This window comes from Eublepharis macularius, chromosome 12, assembly GCF_028583425.1.
Source record: "Eublepharis macularius isolate TG4126 chromosome 12, MPM_Emac_v1.0, whole genome shotgun sequence".
NCBI lineage: Eukaryota > Metazoa > Chordata > Lepidosauria > Squamata > Eublepharidae > Eublepharis > Eublepharis macularius.
The window spans coordinates 30,740,846-30,763,070 of record NC_072801.1 but is presented as its reverse complement, the minus strand read 5'-3'; the positions used below and the strand labels follow the sequence as shown (position 1 = coordinate 30,763,070).

Here is a 22,225-nt window from a genome sequence, read left to right as displayed (position 1 = left end):
GCCTTTCCTTGTAGAAAAGGTGCTCCAATCCCCTAATCAAGTTGGTTGTCCGCTTCTGTACTTTTTCCAGCATTAATGCTGAAGTCCCAAAGGACAGAAAACCTTATGAGGCAGCATGATATTGTTGAACCAAGGGAAATATAGGTTTCAAATCTCACTCTGCCATGGAACATGCTGGGTGACTGCAGGCCACTCAATCTCAGCACAATCTCACAAGCTGTTGTGAAGATAAGGAGAGCCAGGCCTGCCACTTTGATCTTCCAAGGAAAGGGTTGCATAAAAATACCCATGCCTAAGTCCAAAAGCTCTGTTCTGAGACTGTTAGGCAGCAGGGTGGGTATTACCCCAAGAGAACAGCTACCTGTTGAACACTGGCATAGTTAGCCCAAACGACCATGGCAACTCGCCCTCTCTGAACAGTGAGTCCAGACCGGATGAAATTGAGAGTAATCAACTCATCCTGTTGTGCTCAACCCAGTCTCAGTGATCCATGACAGGTCAAGCTGGCCACCCAGGTTCAAGTCTCATATTGTCCTGGGCACCCATCTTAAGCAACAGCACTTTCAAACTTCATGCTATGCACACATAGCTAAGAGGGTTTTGTGGCTGAGAGATAGACCCCAATTGTCAGTTTCAAATGTGTTGGACGACAATGCGATTAATTTAAACAGAGATCAGAAACTGAGCTACTTGTCATGGCTGCACATTTTAACACCAAGATTAATTACTGCATTATAGCTACAAACAGAAAAGGCCAAGGAGAGAAAGAAAGTTTCCAATCGGAACCCTCCCTAAAGACAGAAACGCCTTAAAATAGAATATTAGATGTTGTATGTTACTATATTTTGTTTCTTTTGTACTGAGATTTTATGGATGTAAGAACACAAAACCAATGGAATGAGATAGGACAGAAATGTAATAAAATCTCCTAAAGTTACATCTTGGGAGGCTCAGCAGTATCCTTACCCAGCTGATTCTTCATGCCCATTAGGACAGAGTTCATGTGCGCTTTGGATGCATACAATTTGCTCACAGCCTTCCGTGACCGGATCATCTCCTTTGCCAGGACCACACACACATCTTTTTGACCCTTTTTGGCAGCATCTTTGATAGATCTTTTTACCTTTTCCTCTTCTCTCTGAATATCTAGGTTTGGAAGAAAGTACAGACAACACTGTATAAAGTAATAGCATCAGCTCTTGTGAGTAGAAAGGTTTCCTTGATCCATCACCCAAACTCTTAAATTTCAGTGGAAAGATCTCCAATATGAGCAACCACTAGTGACTTGACTGTTGCTATTAAGCTCCCATATTTGATGGCCTTCCTTCTTCCCCTCCATCTTAGCTCTAAGCCCAGCCATTTTATGTTCCACGGAGCAGAGAAAATGATTCAGAAAGATTCAGAACAAAGACTGAAATCCCACAAAGAAATAGCAGAGTGGAACACCATCTCACCCTGGCAAAGTTGGACACCATCCAGCTCCTTGGAAAACAATGACAGCATTAGAGAAGCCCAGGTCAATATCAAACCATTAATCAAAATGGCTCCACTAATCAAGGTGTATTTTAACATGAAACTTACTGTATTAACTTTCCTTATAAGACAGAACTCAAGCCATTTATTTACATCTCCAACTAAAAGAATTTTTCCTCACATGATGCAACACTGGACATCCCAAGATCACGTTTAACATGCCCTCTTCCTCTTCTAAGACTTCCCTTTCCTTTCCTTATTTGGAGAAGTTTGCAGGCCCAGGAATTCCATCTGCTATCTCCTCCACCAATCAAGGAGTTTCCCATTTATTCTACAAAAGGAGTATACATTCCATTCTAGAACAATAGTATCTTAAGACCAAAAGAAATCATTTTATTGCTGCAAATCTATATATACTTTATTTGGAAGTAAGCCCCACTGAACTCCATTCCAAGTAAACACACATAGGATTCAGCTACACAACAAAACCAAAGTAACATGACTGACACAACAACAGATATGGGATATTACAATAAATATGGGATACTTTTCAGTTATTCATTCTGAGGATGTGGAGAGGATACATGGAAGTTTCAGCCTACTACTTGCTTGATAGGCCCCTTGTCCTTCTTGGCTGCAAGGGGCGGGTGGGGTGGGGCTGGGTCCAAGAGGTGGTTAATGCCTCCTTGAGAGACGGAGTGGTTGGCCCAGCCTTAAAACACACATAGGATTAACCATTTCAGCCAGGAGTATGACAGATGAGGCATGGAACAGAAAATCTAGCAAAAGAAATAATGAGCATAGTTGTACTGAAGAATAAAGAACTTTTAAGGTTTGCTCAATGCAAGGAGTCCCAATAAAAAGATGGCAGTCAGAGAGGGATCCCTTATTGGAAGGGGTACCATTCAAATCACATGTTCCTGCCCACCATGTGTGCAATATGTTCAGTTCAATGAGGCTTGCACAAGAGAACTGCAGAGTAGTTTGTGTCCAGAGTTTCTAGCAATAGGGTCCTAAACCAAAATCTCATGCCCACTCACATCCAATATATGGGAAATGTAACATGTATCTGAATCCACCAGAAATCAAAACAGCCCAACACTTGTGGCACCACCACGCCCATCAACTTTCAATGGAATTTGAATGCCACTTTTTCCATAATGATACTTTCTTTGCCCCGATACAAAGCTTCCTTTTCTAAGCATGCAAATTCATACTACACTGGAACACACTCTAACCATTTGAAGATAAATATAATTTTCACATATACTTTGTAACTTGTGGAAACCATAGGACTGGCTGATAACATTACAGTATGTGCTACTTTTACATACTTAGGTTTTGAGTTACATTAGGAACACCTGAATTAGGGAATCATATTGGATGGCCAGTCCTGGCATGGGGAGAAATCACATCTAATGTACTTCACCAACTGAAACACTATCAATTTCTATGACCACACAGGAAACAGCAGCCACACCACAGGTTCTCTATGTCCATAAGATTATGGCAGAGCCATATTGGGTATGAAGCTATGCTCTGCTTAAAATACAGCAACAGAGATGAGGTCCAAATCCCTGCTCAGATGGAAGAGGGATTACTCTGCATACATCTCAGTGAGCACTTTGGAAGAAAGGAAAACTGTAAAATATGCTGAACATTTGTGAGAATACAAACCTCTGATCTGCCTATCAATCACTCTCATTTCTTTTCGTATCTTCAGTGACCACTCATTGACCTAAAAAGGAAAGGAATACGAGAGATCAATTCAAGAGCAACTTGGGCCTTAAGAAAGCAATGCTCACCAAACAGGCACTGAAGGATCCTTTTGAGATTCAGGTGCCGATAAAGCTCTCTGATCACTGGACAAGAGTATTCTGATTTGACTAACTTAGGGTCTGTTTGGTGTAGTGGGTAAGAGCGTGGGACTCTAATTTGGAGAACCGGGTTTGATTCCCCACTCCTCCACTTGAAGCCAGCTGGGTGACCTTGGGTCAGTCACAGGAGCTCTCTCAGCCCCACCAACCTCACTGGGTGTTTGTTATTGTGGGGATAATCAAGACATATAGTTGTTGTGGGTTTTCCGGGCTGTATTGCCGTGGTCTTGGCATTGTAGTTCCTGACATTTCGCCAGCAGCTGTGGCTGGCATCTTCAGAGGTGTAGCTCCAAAAGACAGAGCTCTCTCAGGACACTGAGAGATCTCTGTCTTTTGGTGCTACACCTCTGAAGATGCTCTCAGAGATCTCTGTCTTTTGGTGCTACACCTCTGAAGATGCTCTCAGAGATCTCTGTCTTTTGGTGCTACACCTCTGAAGATGCCAGCCACAGCTGCTGGCGAAACGTCAGGAACTACAATGCCAAGACCACGGCAATACAGCCCGGAAAACCCACAACAACCATCGTTCTCCGGCCGTGAAAGCCTTCGACAATACAAATCAAGACATACTTTGTAAACCGTTCTGAGTGGGTCCTAAGTCGTCCTGAAGAGTGGTGTATAAATGGAATGTAATTATTATTGCTGTTATTATCTGTGTATGAATCAACTCTCCAAAAAAATGCTCCATGCTGCCCAAACTCGAGCACTGATTATGGATACACCACATATAAATAGTTTGGCTGAAGTTTGGTTTATTTAGAAACTACCTTTCAACTAATTAAACTAACATGTTTAATGAATTGGCATGGAGGGGTGGGGGCCTCAAACGCTGGCACCAACAGTACAGCGACCCCCACGCAACTGCACTTCTGCAGCCTGCTGGCGACCCCTAAAGCTCTATGGATCAGGGCCTTCAATTATCAGGAAAGAGAAGTCCTCACGTGGAGGCTCAGTCCTTGCCGTTCAAGGAAGTTTGTTTCGGGAACTGCCTCGAACGGAGCAAGACAGCCCGAGTCTCTGGGCCCGGCACTTACCCCGCACCGCCCAGCCTTCGGAGGCGCAGCTAGCGCGCCGCCCACCCCAGCAACCGCAGGCAGCGCGTTTGCTAACGCCCACCTCAAGCAGGCCCAGTCTCCGGCCCAGCCCTCACCAGCTCTTTGGGCGGCTTCTCTTGACTTTTGCCGAACAGACCCATCGCCCTCCAACGGCGCCCACTATGTCCCTCTCCGCTTTCCGTACACCCCACTCAAACCAGGAAGAGACAAACGCGGATGTCCCTTTGCGCGTGTTCCCTGGAATCTCCCCGATTGGCGGAAAAGGAGCGGAACTGGAAGGCGCTATTAGCTGAGATCTTCTAGGCCGTCGCTTCTCTATGGTAAATCCCATATGGTAAATTGGGAGGTGGTGGTTCGGCCAGCCTTGTAGTATCGTCCGCTCGCTCTTCGTAGAGTGTGCTAAGAAAGGCCCGTAGTCTCAAGAAGGACGGTTCGGTTGCCTGCCTTAGTCCTAAGACCCCATCAGCAGAAACGTGACTTCTGTCGAGATTACATGTTCTCATTAAAACCTAATGAGAAAAAAATAACCTTCAGTCAGTTAGCTCGTTCTGCTTGCTGTTTCTTTTCATAGCTTTCAGGAGCCTTTAAAAGTTGGGTAAGAATTTTTATTTATTTATTTATCGGCCTTTCTAGCTGAAACTCAAGACAGGGCATATAAAACAAATCAAATAGCAGGAGATATCCAATAGAAATGCAGTAAGAGTTGGACCAGGATTACAAAATCTACAAACAATGCCAAAAAAAAAATCGACGTTATATGTTATAAACAATGTAAAAATTGAATAGCAAAAATAGAAATAATGTAGAGCAAGCAAGCAAGCAAGATGATACATTTAAAAAACATTAAATGGTTAATAAACCATTTTTGTTACAATAAAAACAATTATAAAATGCCTTCCTAAACAATTCTGTTTTATGCTGTTTGTAATACAACAGAATGTGTAACCTCGGGCTGTAAAGGATATAATTCATCAAAAATGTTACAGACCAGAACTGCATAACCATGGGACAAAACATAACCTGCACACCATTACCACAGCTGCTGGGCCAAGAAGGACATGATAAGCATCCAAGTTTTGCAGCTTGCCTAAAAAATGGTGGCTTGTCAACCATTTCAAAAGCTCCAGTATGGGACTTGGGGGCTGCCTTTGACTTACTGGATCACAAGTTTGTACATGTGAAGTTTGCTAAATTACAGTTAAGACAGTTACTGGAAGACCCTCTGGTAAGCATCTTGGAGCAAACCAAAAACGTATAAAGTGGCTTAACTGGGGAGAGTGCAGAAGTTTATTCTTATTTGTTTAGAGTCTTTATATACCCCCATCTTATTACCAGCATGCTCAGGAAATTGCATGAAACCACTACATGAAGCAATTTGCAAGTATAGTCAGGAGGAAGATGGAACAGGCCTGGGTAGGAATAGCTACATCTTGCTTAAAGTTTTTCCTCCAGTATACACATAGTGTAGCATGGTACAGTGTTTAGAATGTCAGACTACTATCTGGGAAATCCAGGTTCAGATCCCTGCTCTGTCACAGAAGCTTGCTGGGAGACAGTGGGCCAGCCAGGCTTTTGCACCTTAACCTACCTCACAGGGTTGTTTTGGGGATAAATTAGAAGAATGATGCTTTGGGTAAAAAAAATTTAAAAATAATTTAAAAAAAAAAAGAATGATGCTTTGGGACCCCATTGGGGAGAAAAGTGGAGTATAAATAAGCAAGCTTGTCTCAGGCAAGATGTGGTCAGAACACATGTAGAAAGGACAGTGGCAATAGCACAATTGACATTTTGATGTGCTGACTGACTACAGTAAGAAATATTCTTTTAAATGTGGGCAGTGTGGGCCATGGAAACTCAGAGTGCTCAAAGGAGGGGGAAATTTAGAGCAATACTATCCTAAGAGACTAAGTTTGTTTCTTCACTCTCCAATTCAGCAGAAGCAAAGCTAGGTACTATCTACATGGAACTTCCCTTGAAAACAGAATGGAAATGACAACTGGTGCAGAATGCAGCAACTAGACTATCGAGGGCAGCATTCTGAACATATTACTCCAAGTTTAAGATTATTAGAGTGAATGCTAATTTGCTTCTATATTCAAGGCTCTGGTGTCAAACTTTAAAGCCTTTTATAACCTGGTATCTGTGGGACCACCATCATCTCCATAAACACCCACAAAGCATCTCTGATAATCACACCGGGGTTAATTATCAGGAAACGGTTTCTGCTTGGGCTCAGGCTTTCTTGGTGACTGCACCTGTGCTGTGGAATGGGCTTCCCAAGGTGAGGAAGACCCTAACACTAGACACGTTTTAGAGGCTTTCATGAGGGCAGGTTTTTTTGAAGCTGTATTTCTTTTGAGTGTGGAATTATAGTTCTTAAGACTGATGTAAATGTTTTAAATAAGCTAAGGCTGTTGGTGTGTTGCTCTCCCTGACAAATCTGATGATGTCCGTTTCTGAAGTCAGTGGCTGGCCACCTTGTAGCTTTTGGTGGCATTACTAATCCCTTTGGGTGATGCAGTATATTGTGTTAGCATGCTTTTTACTTGATTATTTGCTCTTGCTAGAATAAGTGTTACCATGTTTAAGAAACCAGTTTGATTTGTAAATGTAAGCAGTTATATACATGGCTAGCCTTGATCTCCCTAGAATCCTTTCCCAGTCTCTTCTCTCCTTTCCATCCACCAAACCACCTGTCTTTGATCCGACTTCCCCCACCTTCAGCTTTATTTTTTTTACTTCATTTATATCCCACCTTCCTCCTCAGTGGGGACCCAGAACAGCTTATATCATTCTTCTGTCCTTCCTGTTATCCTTAGAACAATGCTATGAGGTAGATTAGGCTTAGAGTAAGTGACTGGCCCAAGGTCTCTCAGCAAGCTTCGATAACAGAGTGGGATGGCAGTCTCTCCCTTGAAAAGGTCTAGCCAAGTTGCTGAAGATGTGTGGTAGCAAGTTGCTCAGGTGAGTTGTGTGATGTCAGTGGCCACTGCCTGGCCAAGTCACGCAAGTTGTGTAGAAGATGCTGCTGGGCCCAGGCAAGTTGTGTGGCATCAAGTCATATGCACCTGTGTGAGTTGCTCAAATCGCAAGTTATCTGGCAGTTGCTTCCCCCACTGTGTTTTCCCTCTGGGGCAAGAGAAGGAGAGCAGGGGAGGGCCATGTGGTTTATTTTGCCCTGGAAAGGGCCTTTCCCCTGTGCTTTACTAACAGAAACCAAGGTTTAATGATTGGCAAAATTGAGAATTAGATGTATTCTTTGAGACACCTAATTAGACAGGATAGACATAGAGCTTGAAATTTAGTATATGATGGTAGTAAATGAAACCAATGTACAGGGCACGTTACAGAGCAACACCAGCAAGACATGGAGGTCTGGATCTAAGAACTCACAAGCTATTCTAAGTTCCCTGGAGGCTGAGAAGGATACAAACACAGCAGTATCTTTGAATAAGAAATACATCAAAGCACAAAACTTTTACTGGGATGATTAATAAGAAATTGGTAGTCTTCTTTTAAAATAATTTATTTTTATAGATTTGTTTAAATGTATTCTCATAGACCATACATTATTCAACAAAAAGTGGGCTGAAGAAACTAAAAGAAGAAACATTTAAACAAAACAGTTATTTTACATTAGACTTGTCAATGTTTATCTCCTGTTGAGCATTTGTTGGAATATATTTGCAAAAAAAGCAAAACAACCCCAAATAATGCTAACTTTTGAACTTCAGAATGTTGAGAAGGAACATGTAATTGTACAATAAGTATTGTTTCAACATACAAGGCAACCAAATCAGTCAGTCATCAAGATTAGCATCATGTTTATTGTCTTTCACCACACCAACATTTAAACTAAAACTTCAAATCACACGGTCTGTTTGTGACTAACATGTAAAAGGCAAGCAGGAAATGTATGGGAAGTTAACACAGCTAAGATGGGTTGTGGCGTGACCAAACACGAGGATTTCTGTATGATTTTTTTTTCTTATAAGAGGCCCATCTGCAAACTGGACAGCAATGCTGACCCCCAACTAACCATGTAACAATGCAATTCTCGTGAAAAACATGGCCACACGGTAAGCCCATTAGCAGACATCTATTCTCAAAATTCTCTAGACATACAACACATTCTGTACAATGCAATGTATCAGTAGGCCAAACTGACCAGTCAGGCTCTGTATCTTCCATAGCACTGTACGATCTGGCTTTGGCACATGAACAGATCTTGGCACTGTGCAGAAGTTCGCCTTCACAGGGGTTTTGAAGGGTATTGTGCTCATCCTCTGATACCTCTGTGCTACTACTTGGTACATCTTTGCATTCACAGTCTGAGTCACTTTCACTTTGAGAGATTTCCACCATTTCCTCTTCAGAATGGCCAGCAAGACATTTAAATCGCCACACGGGCAAGTTTTTTATGTAATCAGTTGGTATTAGTGGGTGAAGCCACAAATCAGGGAAAGCTAAGTGCTCAAGAAACAGATCTGGGTCTTCATCCCAATCTGATTCAAAGGGGAAGTCCTGGAAAGACGCAATGGGGTGGAACAAATAGCTAGCGTACCAGTCCCAAAGGCTTGAAAGCCACTCTAGGTTATTGGAATTAACTTCTTCACTGTTATGGTGCCGTCTTTTTTTCTCAAAATAATCTATTAATAAGCCATGGCCCAGATAAGTGCTGAGGAACAAGGCAGGGTGTGACGAGTAGAACATCCAATCAGCTCTCACCCAGGATGCCAATGTAGTTGTATTGGAATACCTAAACAGTTTTAAACTACATTCATAGACACTGTCTAAATAAGGTAACTGCAGAAAACCTAGGACTGGCAGCCAAGAAATAATTAAGAGTGAATTATAGGTCCCTAAAGTGCTTATAAGAACAACAAAGCGTTTTATAGTGGCACCTTGGGTGATAAATAGGTCCATCCAAGCCATTAAGTTAACTAAGACCAGACTTAAGACAAACAAATCATTAACTTCAGGTTGTAAAGAACGCAAGAAGGAGTCCATGGCATGCAAGGAAATGAATTCGCCAGTATTATTCCCATACTGGTAAATGCCTTCAGGAGTTCTAAGGATATAGGATGGTGTCTTATAGATACCCATCTCTTCCATGTGACTCTTGTTGTCCCAGTTTTCTACATTCACAAAAATAAACTCAACTCTGCCTGTAAACTTTACACTTAGTGCAGAAAAGAAGGCAGGAGGCTGGTCTAACTTAGCAAACAAGTATATTTTTACTCTATAATGGTCACTTTTGTTCCATTCTTCTTTTAGGTGTTCTGATTTGAAGACTGTTTTGATCCGAGAAGCTGCATGGGCTGTTATCCATTTGAAAATATGCTCCGTCTCAATTTTATGTCCACTGTATTCTTTAAGCATCACTTTTCCTTTGGATGTTCTAGTTTGTGGAACTGACATGATTAGTGTAGATCTTACCCAGCCTCTTCTCCTGCAGTATCTACAAAGAAAGTAAACAATGATTTAGAATTTAAAAAGTCTTTATAATTGGTCTCACTGAACTTACAAGAATGGGGAGAATGGTGGGGTATAAATGATGTAAATTAATAAAATCTCCAGCAGGAATCCTGTAGCAAAGGAGGAAACCTCTCTAGCTCTAATGAGCGGAAGCTTCCCTGGAGCACTATGCAGCCCAAGCCCCTGCTGTATCTGAGGGACAAGGCACAGACTGTAGATCTTCCTTGACTTCACTACCACTAAGCTGAGGGAGCTTCAAGATCGTCTCCTTTTGGAGGATGATCCACATGCCTCCCAAGACCTTCCCTTTCCTGACCTCTGTGCTGCCCCCATGGACTGAGCCATCAGGCAATAGATCCGTGGAGCTTGCCCTCTCCCCCAAAATGTGCACTTTTCCATTCTGAAGCTGGAGGAGATACTCCGCATACACTGCATACATCCTGTCAAACACAAAGGATGTTGAAGCTCCAAGTTAACAAGCAGTTCCTGGTCTCACCCAAGCACCTGTTAATTTTCCTTTCCTGCCGTCCATAACCCCCACCCCGCTGCAGTTCCTTCCCACCTTCTTTTTCAGGTGCTGCCTTCCTCCTGCCCTAGCAGCCTCCCAGCATCACTTGGGTGTTAAACAAAGGAGACGCCAGCACCATTATTACATGGGCAGCCAGCTAAGGAGTCTGCCGAAAAATGTGACCCTTTGGGATATCTGATTATGACCAACACATACCTTTGAGTTTCTCCACCTTATCTTTTTCCAAATTTGTGTCAAATTTTTCTTTCCCTTTTCAATTTATCTAGCCTTCTTTCTCAGCTTTTTAGCACTTCCTTCTACCATTATAGAAAACCCCTTCCTCCCCTCGCTGAATCGTATTCCCATCTGCTGTCTGTCCCCTTCTACACATGCTGCTGTTGCTGCCTTCTTTTGGATATTTCTCCTCTCACTCACCCTGAAGACTGTGGTGTTGGCCTCCATTTTCCTACTTCAGTCCAGCCATCATCTCACTGCTTCTCTAACTTTCACGTTCTCTTTAGAGGGCTCTACTCCCTTTTGTATCTCTGTGTTGCAGACACAGCTCCACCTTCAGTCCAGTGGCACATTAAAGACTGATGAAATATATTCATAAGCTTTTGAGAGTCAGATAAATGAAACATTCATCCCTTGGACAAATGTATTTATACTCAAAGATGCAAACACCAGAAAGCTGGGGGTGGGGGAGATGTTACAAAGAAAGGCTAGTTTAGAAGACCATTCAGCCACTCTGCATGAACTGATTGCTCTTTTGACTGAATATTGTTTTAACCTGGCTTCTCTTTGAAGAAGTTACTAGTACAGGTAGAAGCACTGGGAAAGCTTATTTAAAAGTCTATATAACTTCTTTAAGATAGAAATATTTAAAATAGGTAAAATTTCAAGAACATACCTTGGGTCACTGGAGCAATTAAAAGTACCAGTACGTATACCGAACCTTGATACTTTCTTCACCATTTGTTCCCAATGGACTTTTTCCATAAGAGGTCTCCTGTCATTTGCTATGACCTATTTATCAAAGAATATTAAAATAAATTTAAGACTATGAAGCACATGTAATAGAAAATCAGCTTCTATATGATTTATATTCTTACATATCTCTTCAACTTAAATGTTATGAAAGTAGTTCATAATTATGCTCACATAAATGAGCATAATTACTTAGTTCATAATTATGCTGACATAAATGAAAAACGTAACCCATCCACTCCCACTGTAACAATATTTAATCATTAGTTTTATCATGGTGCAATAAACAGACCAATTAGCAGGGAAGGGGTTAAACACACACTTTTTTGTACAATTATGACTACTGTGGAATTAAAGACTATGTTCAGGATCCATGTAACTGCTGATTCTGCCCCAGTGTGACTTTATACTTGTTTAGCCCTCCAAACAGCTGCTCTTCTGTATTTGCATCAGTTTCAAAAGAGGGGGCGAAATCCTACTGAGTACAAAGGAACCTTGGGTTCCTAACATTTGGCAATAAGAGAGAAAACTGAGTTTTCTTCCCCAAGTCATTTCTGAAAGCAGTGGGCTTAGACTGGAGTAACTCTGCTTAGGATTTCACTGCCAGTCTAGGACACTTGCTTTGTATGAGAAATGGATGCAGGGATCACATTCTACCTTTAAAAAATAGCCCCTCTGAAAGAACTTGGCAAAATTTCCTTCAATACAAATTCAAGGAACTCCATTTGTTTCTTCCTTGGGCTTCTTGGAGTAGACTGCTAGACTGGGGGTCCTAGGCAACTTCAACATCCATGCTAAGGCCGGGCAGTCAAGAGTAGCTCAGGATTTCATGACGACTATGGGACTGTCCTAATTAATTACTGGGCCCATATGCTTAGCAGGGCATGCACTTGATTTGGTCTGCTATACAGATGGGGAGGGTGATCTGGAGGTGGGGGAATTAAAGCTTTGTCATGGTCAGATCATTATCTTATATAGAGGTCAGACTTACTACTTCCTCTTTCCTCCACAGCAGTGGTGGACCCATTAAGATGGTCCACCCCAGGGGCCTGTTGAATCCTGATGGATTTCCTGTTGGCACTTGGGGATTTCACCAACTCTGCTGCTGATTGAAAAGAGTCCAGTAGCACCTTTAAGACTAGCCAACATTACTGTAGCATAAGCTTTCGAGAATCACAGTTCTCTTCATCAGATGCAGGATCTGGATCTGCTGCTGATGATTCTGTCAAGGCCCTGACTGCTTTTTGGAATACGGAGATGGCCTGGGCTGTTGACACAATCACCCCTAAGCACCCTCTCAATCCGGACAGAGCCAAGAAAGCAGTATTCCTGGTTTACAGGGGAACTGATGGCAATGAAACAGGACGGACAACAGCTAGAGCTCCACTGGTGGAAAAGTTAGAGCAAGGTTGATCAAACACAACATAAAGCCATATTATTATTTATTATTATTTACATCATTTATAACAATGCCATAGAGTAAATAAACACAATTTTACGAAGACATAGCATTAGTAAGGATCCAATACAGAAATCCAATGAAGAAATGACAAAACAGAACATAAGCAATTCTAGGGCTGACATTAGACCACATGAAGCACAAGTAGCTCATAGGAGCACATATTTAAGGCAACAGGTAGTACGTAAGGCAACATAGTGGTAAAGTCTATGGTCCTTAACTCATTAGTGAAGCATTTGAGAGCCCCTCCCTACAATAGAAAAGTCTCTTTGAATAATTCGGTTTTGCATTGTTTGCAGAAAGCTAGCATGGGGGCTCTCCTGTCCTCCTCAGGCAGGCCATTCCACAGAGTAGGGGCCACCAGAGAAAGCCCATGTACGGCCTGCTATTGATTTTGCCCATGTGCAGGGTAGCACCTACAGGAGATCCTGTTCAGATGAGAAAAGCTGCCATAGAGGAACACAGGGAGGGAGGCGGTCCCATAAGTATGCTGGGCCAAGGCCAAAAAGAGCTTTGTATGTGACAACCAGTACCTTGAACTGAGCCTATTCTGTGGCAGTGATGGTAACGAAAAGGCAGTATTTCTCTGTCACCATTACATCTGTGCATAATTGTCCAGCTGAGGTTCTCCATGTGGTTCAGGGGCTTTTATACCAGGGCTTTTATGTTAATTGGACTCTGACCACATAACAGTCTGCTGTGCAATTTGCTACTTACTTTGCAGACAAATATGAAAAGTCAGGTCCACAATTTGCAACTGCTGCTTAACACAGCAGTCACCCTAGAAAAACAAGGGTGTATGTTAGTTCAGAGTGCTTTTGCCCTGTTTTGGGTGGTGCACCAACTGTGGCCATTCCTGGCTCAGTCAGATCTAGCCACAGTGATTCATGCAGTAGACTGGACTACTGCAATTTGCTGTATTTGGGACTACCCTTGAAGAGTGTTCAGAAGCTGCAGCTACAGCAGAATGCTGCAGCTAGTAGAGGTGGGCACGGACTGGAAAAACCCCACAGACCATCAGCCCATGGTTCGTCACATTTCACAGACCACGAACTTTTCACGAACCCACTCCGTTCATGGACCGGTTTGTCTATCCATGGTATGTCACTTCCAGGGGCCCTAGGACCATCCCCTTTACACTTTACACAGGCTCTCCTCCAGCCACCCACCAAGTTTGGCCAAGATTGCATTTCGGAGGTCTGAGTTACAGACCCCCAAAGCGGCCACCCCCAGGAAACTTCCAGTAGATACTAGGAGTCGCAAACGCCAATTGACTTGCATTGGCTTGCAGCACCAAAAAGTTGCAATGAAGCAAAATCAAATAAAAAAGGGTAGGGGAAGAGCCCCCTTACTCACCACACAGACACATTCCCAGCCATTGCCTAGGGAATTAATTCTTGCTCCTTGCTCACATAGAGAAGAATGAGAGCTCTCTGGTTGGCAACCAGAGCTGCCTATCAGGTTTTTAAGGGCTAGGATTGGTATGTTCCCAGGGCTGCTGCTGTTGTCTAGGGAATTAATTCTTGTTCCTTGCTCACATAGAGAAGATGTGCATGTAGTGGGAGGGGGCCATGCACATGATGGAGGGTTTTGGGATTGCCCTTCTTCTAGGAGTCCTCATAGGTCTCCACTTATCAACTACTATCAGCTATTTTACTGTAAAAATAATTCACGGTCAGAGGCAGTTTACCTCTGAATGCCAGTTGCTTATGATGGGAAAAGAAGAAAGCATGGCTCCTGTCTTTATGCATTACTTGTGGGCTTCCTGCAGGGATGTGGTTGGCCACTGTGTCAAACAGGAGTAGGGGGACCAGCAATCTGATCAGCAGGGCTCTTCTCATGCAACTCCTTGCCACAATCCTTTCAACCATCCTGTAAATTAGGTCAATTATATTATCCTTCCATTGCAAAAGTATCTTGCCCAAGGCCTTCTAGCGTGATAATTCAAACTGATGCCTTTCTGGCCAGCCTGTCAGCCACCATGTGGAAGGAACACCTACATTGCTTCATCTTCCTGAAGCTGACAGATTTGAATGATATTGGAGTTTCGTACCAATGCTTAAGTTCTGAAAGATACTGAGCTTTATCAGGGGCATACTATAATCTTGGATTCAATACTCATTTCGACAATCTGTGAGAGAGAAGAAATTTGTTGTATAGCCCTAACCTGGATAGCCCAGGCAATCCTGATCTCACCAGAGTTCAGATGCTAAGCAGAGTTGACTTCCAAAGACGACCAGGGTTGCAGAGGCAGGCAATGGAAAACCACCATTAGTCTCTCTCTCGCCTTGAAAACCCCAGCCGGGGAGGGAGTTCGCCATAAGTCAGCTATGACTTGACAGCACTTTCCTCCACCACATTAGTTGTACCGGTTAACTGGGACTATGGAGTACCATTAAGAATTCCTGTACTTCATTTTCAACCATGCAAGTCCCACGATCCTCATCATAACCTTTTTGTACAATTCATAGCAAAGTAGCCTATTAATTTTGATAAATATCTTGGATAACACCAAGATCACTGCTAAGCAAGGTATAGTGCATAGAATACAAGTAAGAATTGTTCTCGAGTGATGCAAAAAATAGTAGATGTTCTTCTGCACATTATGAACATTTCAGACACTATCTGTTTCCATGACTCCCACTCATTTTTAAAATGGCCACTATATTCAATTCCATCAAAAGGAGAATTGAATGGCACATAAGGTTAATCAACCAAATGAGGAAGAAATTGTATTTTTGCCCTAGGCAAATGATTGCCTCCTGCTAGTCATCCACATTATCACCAAATGATAAATTTCCTATGTCTTCTGTCGTGGTTTGCAGATTTGTCAAAATCGGCTACTATATGACTCACTGAGGGAAAATGCTGTATTTGCTTGTAATTATGGATTAACTGTGTACACAACATATATTCAGTGATCATGGCCTGAAGCTCATGGTGACATTGTTTGCAATTCTACTAGGAAGCCATCCTAGGGAAATGCTCATAATTATCATAGAGATGGTAATGATGAAGTTAGCGTCTTCAGTTACAGGGCCTCATACAAGCCAACACAGACTCATTTCTAGATAGTGCACACATCAAGAAAACAAGGCATGCATGTGAAGCTATACTGTGGAACCCCAATTTGTTGCTACTCAGAGCTTACTCCTGTGCAGTGAAGGCAGTAACCTCAACAGCATGCTCTGTTCCAGGTCCTCACATTGCACCTAAAGCTACTGTTGTTTTTATTTGTTAATTTCACAGGAAGATAATGATGCTGATACTAGATGGGTAGCCCTGTTAGTCTGTCAGTAGCAGAAGAAAGAGTCCAGTAGCACCTATAAGACTAACAAAATTTGAGGTAAGGTATGAGCTGTTGTGTCACAGCTCACTTCTTCACCGCTACTGGACTCTTGCTCTTTTCTACCATTGTTGATACTGAGAGCTAATCAATCAGAATGAGTAAAACAGAGATATTCAGGACAGCATTTTATAATGGGGAATGAGGTCGTAGCTAATATCTGAAAAATTTTAGGGAGGTTCCTTTGTTTTTTTCATTGTGTATATTACACTGTTTCTAGTGCAGTGTTCTCTGATTTTGTTATGTGAATTTGTTGCGTTGTTTGTTGTCTGAAGGATACTGTTTTTAGTGTATTGTTCTATAATTTTGTAATCCAATTTTGTTGTATTTATTGACATATCCTACTGTTTATATTGCATTGTTTTTAATGATGTAATGCACCCTGAGAAAGGTGGACTATAAATAAAAGTATGTAGGTAAGTAAATAAATGCTGTGATCTTGGCTATGTCTGCACTGCGAAAACTGATCACAGACAAGTTGGACTGATGTGTCCATTAATGCACAGCCCTTGAACCTGACTCTTCAGGAACCAGAGTGGGAGCCTGTGGGGCAAGGGAAAAAGTTGGATTTTCCATTTTGCATAAGATCTGCAGGTTCCCAACTCGATTTTTTTTTTAAAAGGCAGTATTTTACAATTGGAAAGCTTCTTAAAGGGTCTCTGAGAGACCAAGCAGGGTCAGAGTTAAACACAGGAGAAAAATGTACTTGTAAAAAAATTAACAAAAATACCCATGGGGACAAAATGATAAATCAAAGCTATTTTCATATTCAATATACTGGACTTTGATTTGCTTTGGATTTGTTAGTTTCACTAGAGAAAGCACTAAAGGACTGTATGAAAGAACATTTTAATGGTCAGTCTGTATTTCTTCTTCAACAAAGTAGAAATAAAGCTGGGAAAAGATACAGCCATTCCTACCCTATTTTGAGTATCTGAGGTGCATTTGTATCTCTTGCCGCTACCACTTTCTTATGCTATTTGGAAAGGCAAGGCAAGGCAAGGCAAGGCAAGGCAAGGCAAGCCCGAAACTGTTCCTTCCACGTCAGGAATGATGCAACAGGCACGGTCTCTGCCAGACTATGAAAACTAGTTCTATTATCAAGGCTGATTGGCATGTGAAAAAAGAAAGATTATATTGCTCTCCAGCTGAAGGCAAATTTGGCAACAACAGATATTTTTCTAAATTCTACAAGAGATATAGCACTTCAGTGTCACCCCCGCCCCCCCCCCATCCTACAAAGGAAGAGAATTGCGCATGAAAGGCCAAGGGGACACATATGGACATGGAAACTAAGTTGTAACCAAGCACGGAAAGTGGGCCTGTAGAATATACTTAATGCTTTGTAAGTTTTGGCAGTCAAGTGTATCCTAACTGAATGAGAGAAGAACAGAAGGTTGCAATAATGGGGTCTGCACTAGCTAAACTGTACCTCTTTAACATACTGTGACAAATGACCAAGAATAAAAGGTGTAATACAGACAATATCCACAATGAAGTGTCAATAATACAAGCTAACTATAACAGCAAACACTATGAATTGTGTTAAGTGTGACTAATGTATGGTAAGGTGTACAGCCACTGAAGTCAATGGGACTTACATTTAAGTAAATATGCAAAAGACTCATCTCAATATCCAACAGTTTAGTAGAAAGGAGAAAATAGTATCCAATTCATGTTGAGCTGCAAATATAGATTTTACTTTCCCAAGTTACAGCTATGAAGCTTGCAGTCCAATCATCAGCACATCTTCTTGGAAATAAGTACTCTGGAATTCAAGAGGCGAGACTTCCTAGAAAATGTGTTTAGGACTGCAGCTTTAGTTGTGTAATACCAGTTATGTGCTATTTTGATGTGTGCTGACCAAGTGCATTAAATACTTCACATTCTCTTAGTGACCAGAAGCTAGAGTTCATTGGATGTAACGTGAACATAAGTTGTGTTCCTTGAAAAAAAATGAATACCTGTACTAGCCAGATACCATCCTTCGTGTCTTCTACTAGTTCATAAAAATGCATTTCACCACTGAAGTTTGTGCTTGAAACAGATTCGGAAGCTTCCTCTTCCTTAAGAGCAGAATACAGTTCACCCTCCATGAGGTCTCCTGTGTAAAGACACAAAGAGACATTAACTATGCTAAAAATGCAAAAAGTCACATTAGTCAAAAGGATCCTGGTACAAAAATGCTGGGGTCATCTAGACAAAGACTATCAATTACTTTTTAATGAGATGAGCAAAACTGCACACATACCTTTACATATATTCATGGCTAAAAAACTTGATTTAACAGAAGAATTAATGTGCTTTAGTTCACATTCACTTGTGACCAAAAAAGCATGGAAATGATACATTGGGACACTCAGCCACCATACATTGTATGTATACTTTGTAAGCAGTAAATATGTTCCATGGGTTCATATGCTATGCTCAGTTACAACTTAGCCACCACCTTTACAGACACACTTTAAGACACAATTCTCTTCTTCTGTAGGTTAGTGACAAGAAACAAAAAAGCCTTTTAACAAGAAATTTTTGAACAAGAAAAAGGAAAGAAGGAGGAACAAATACAAAAAGAAAGTTACAAAAGGAACATTTATTATAAAATTTCAAGAAACAAAATGGAAAAAGACTATCATTAACCTCATCATTCCATGATATTATAAATAAAGCTCTTCTTTCTATAAACATATGAGATCTTACATTTTCTTCTACTTCTACCTCAATATGTCATTTTAGACACAAGAGCACTTTCCATACTCTCATAATCTACTAATTAATACTGGTAGTCATCAAGGATTTTCAACAGTTCATCACACATTGTCTTAAAGCATGTTAAAATGCAATCTGATACTCTTGAGATATTATCCTTCTGGTCATCTCTCCCTATTTCATGGTTAGGCAGAACAGCTATCATGGTTTTATTATCAAAATTCTTATTTTTATTTCAAAAATCCCCTTTTATGTGAAGACTGATATTTTAAACAAGTGGCAACCAAATACTTTAAACTGTGAGAAAAAGAAGAAAAATGGCTCTCAGGCCTTCATAAATTGTACACTGATTATCAGTCTGCTGAGCGAGTTACAGTGAACATTACCCAGGATGGTTAGTCTCTACATTTGGCAGTTGGCTGTTCTTCCTAAATTCTATAAAATTAAACACTGGATTGTAGTTTGAAATTCTGGAGGATTGCAAGTGTGGCCAGTACTGGAACTGCTAGATTAATTGCTCTCTGCAGCTGAAATATGATGGTTCTGTTTTGTCTGCCATGGAATGTCTTCAGCACAGGCTATTAAATGCAATGCTTGTAACTCCCTCTAATATGCCAACAGCATTTCCTAGATCAAAAACAGTTATATCAATTCTACCTTTCAGTTTTAACTGTTGGATTAAAAATTATTCAAAGCAAGATGGCCAAAAATCTGTCTCCCTGAAGTCTAGGAACAGCTTCCTCAACTCGAATACCTGGTCACAAAAATTTATACACAATTTAAAATGATGGCTTTTCAACGGAATAATTAGCTAAGTGGTGCAAAATGCAAATTTAAACACAGAATTTGTGATTTTTTTTCACTCAGGGTGACTGTATTAAGTATATAACCCTAAAAGCTACTTCATTGGATACTAAGTACAAATGTTAGCAAAATGTTCAGCCATGTAACCTCACTCTTAGGAAGCCTTTCTTGTCACTCAGAATGCAGTTCACACCATCTGCTCTTATTGAACAATGACAGAAACAATCCCATTCTCCTCCACTGGGGAATGTGCTTCAGAAAATGTACATAACTGAATTTTACTAAAACTTCTCATTTCTGAAGAAGTTTGCTATAGCGTTAATATCAGTTTCTAGAACAGTCAACTTGCTGGTGAGATTTTCAAATGGACTATTTATGACTAATACATTTACAGCGCAGTCCTAAAAAGAGTTACTCCAGTCTAAGCCTACTGATTTCAATCCGCTTACACTAGCATAACTCTTCTTAGGATTGCACTGCTAAGGGCTTTATCAGATCAGCAGTTGATACAGTATTAGTGTCAGGGTGGCCCCTGCCATACTTCGAGGAATTGGAGGTTCACTGTTGACTGATCTCTGATGCTATGCTTTAAGAGTGCTGTTGGAGCCTGTGTATCAAACCTGCCTGAGAAACATTACATGTTGCTGTCGGAAGCTGTGAGAAGAAATGTAGTTATCAGCATTGCTACAGAGACACGGCCAGTTGGTTGGAGAAAGACACAACTCTAGTTTACTTTTACTTTTCCTGCTTTCACTGCATAGATGGGAAATTACAGCTTAGATACAGGGGGAGGGAAGTAGAGTGGGTTGTGCTTGAAGAGTTTAATGCTTAGCAGGGGGAGGGGATAGGCATTCCAGTCAAAGAGATGTCTTCTGTACTGTGCTCTCAGAATATCATTAAAACTTTAACTCATGCATCCGTGGACTCGTGCAGTGAAGTTCTTTGAGATCTAAGTTGGCAGTCACTGACAGCTGTAGCCAAAAGTCTCTGAAGGTATTTGGATGCATGTGCTACTGACAATGTATTTTTACAGTGTTGCTGCTTTTATTTTAACCCTATTATTTTTTTATTTTATTTTAACTGGATATTTGTGTATTCAGATTTCATTTCATTTATTGGATTTCTAAACCGCATTCCCCGTAAACAAGCTGAGTGGTGTACACCACATCATAATCAAATTTACATAAACAAAAATAGGTATAAATAAGATCAAACAATCAGGATTAAAACCATTAAAACAGTACATTGGCAATGTTAAGCAATACACATTTTTTGCCCTATAGGTGCCAAATACAGTGGTAGGCAGCCCAGTCCTCAGCCGTAAGCCTAACGGAACATTTCTGTTTTACATGCCCCGAGGAACTGTGTTATATCCCGCAGGGCACAGATGTCACCAGGCATAGAGTTCCATCAGGTAGGCGCCAGAGCCAAGAAGGCCCGGGCTCTGGTCAAGGACAGCCAGACAGCTTTGGGGCCAGGGATCACCAATAAGTTCTTATTTCCAGAATGCAACGTTCCTTGGGGGATATACCAGGAGAGGTAGACCCACAGGTATGTTGGTCCCAGACTGTAAAGGGCCTTAAAGGTTAGTACTATAACCCTGAAACAGATTTGATGCTCATCCTAGAGTCAGTGCAGCTGGCAAAGCACTGGTTGAGTATGTGCTGTCATTGGGGTATCCGTAAGTACCCATGCTGCCGCCTTCTGGACCAGCTGTAATTTCCAGGTCAGCTTCAAGGGCAGCCCTGCATATCCATGACACTTAACCCATTTATCTGAAGTGGAGTGCTTTCAGATCTGACTGAAGATCTGCAGCCACCCCCTCAATGATGGCTGCCTGCAGTCAGTTTTATTGTTCGTTGGCTGGGCCTGAACTCTGACCTGGAGACTGAGACTGTCACTAATACACTGATGACACCCAGGTGAACAAGATGAAGCTAAATCCTGACAAGAAGGAGGCAATGCTTGTCGGGAGGGGTGAGCTCTTAAAGCATACTGTGCTCCCCATGTTTGATGGGGTCCGGCTGACACTTTCTGGCTCAGTTAAGAGCCATAGGGTCATGCTGGATCTAACATTACTACTGGAGAAGCAATTTAATTCAGCTGCAAAAAATGCTTTTCTTCTAACTTTGTTTAGCCCAGAATATGGTTCCTACCTTGACTCAGCTGATATGGCCATGTGGAGCCATGATATACTCACTTCAAGGCTAGACTACAATAATGTACTCTACATGAATCTGCCCTTAAACTCAACTTCAACTAGTTCAGAATACAAACAGCTTGGTTACTAGGAGGTGCTAGGAGGAACATGCATGTCATACCTGACTTGTAGTCACTACCCTGGCTATAGAAGTTACCACATTCACTTTAAGGTACTGATTATAACCGATACAACCCTGCATGGCCTGAGACCAATATACCTGTGGGACCACCTCTCCTGCTAAGCTCCCCCTCCACAACTTCGCTCATCTGAGCAAAGCCTATTCATGAGCATTCTCTGTGGTGGCTCCCACCTTGTGGAACAGCCTG

At 41.6% G+C, this 22,225-nt stretch overlaps 1 protein-coding gene across 4 annotated transcripts in view; it reads right to left on the bottom strand.

The window, feature by feature from the left end:
- LOC129338640 (charged multivesicular body protein 3) overlaps nucleotides 1-22,225 on the bottom strand; it is a 30,262-nt gene that overhangs the window by 5,755 nt on the left and 2,282 nt on the right. For 2 of the 4 annotated variants that reach the window (XM_054993025.1, XM_054993026.1), the window contains exons 2-4: nucleotides 18,148-18,287; nucleotides 11,302-11,417; nucleotides 7,916-9,866 (exon numbers count right to left, since the gene is read on the bottom strand). In XM_054993025.1, coding sequence (XP_054849000.1) covers nucleotides 8,339-9,866; nucleotides 11,302-11,417; nucleotides 18,148-18,287 — 1,784 coding nt within the window. In that variant the 3' untranslated portion in view covers nucleotides 7,916-8,338. Of the gene's footprint in view, nucleotides 1-966; nucleotides 1,147-3,150; nucleotides 3,212-4,500; nucleotides 4,616-7,915; nucleotides 9,867-11,301; nucleotides 11,418-18,147; nucleotides 18,288-22,225 lie in introns of those variants that run through there. The other 2 variants (XM_054993028.1, XM_054993027.1) reach the window with 2 other exon arrangements.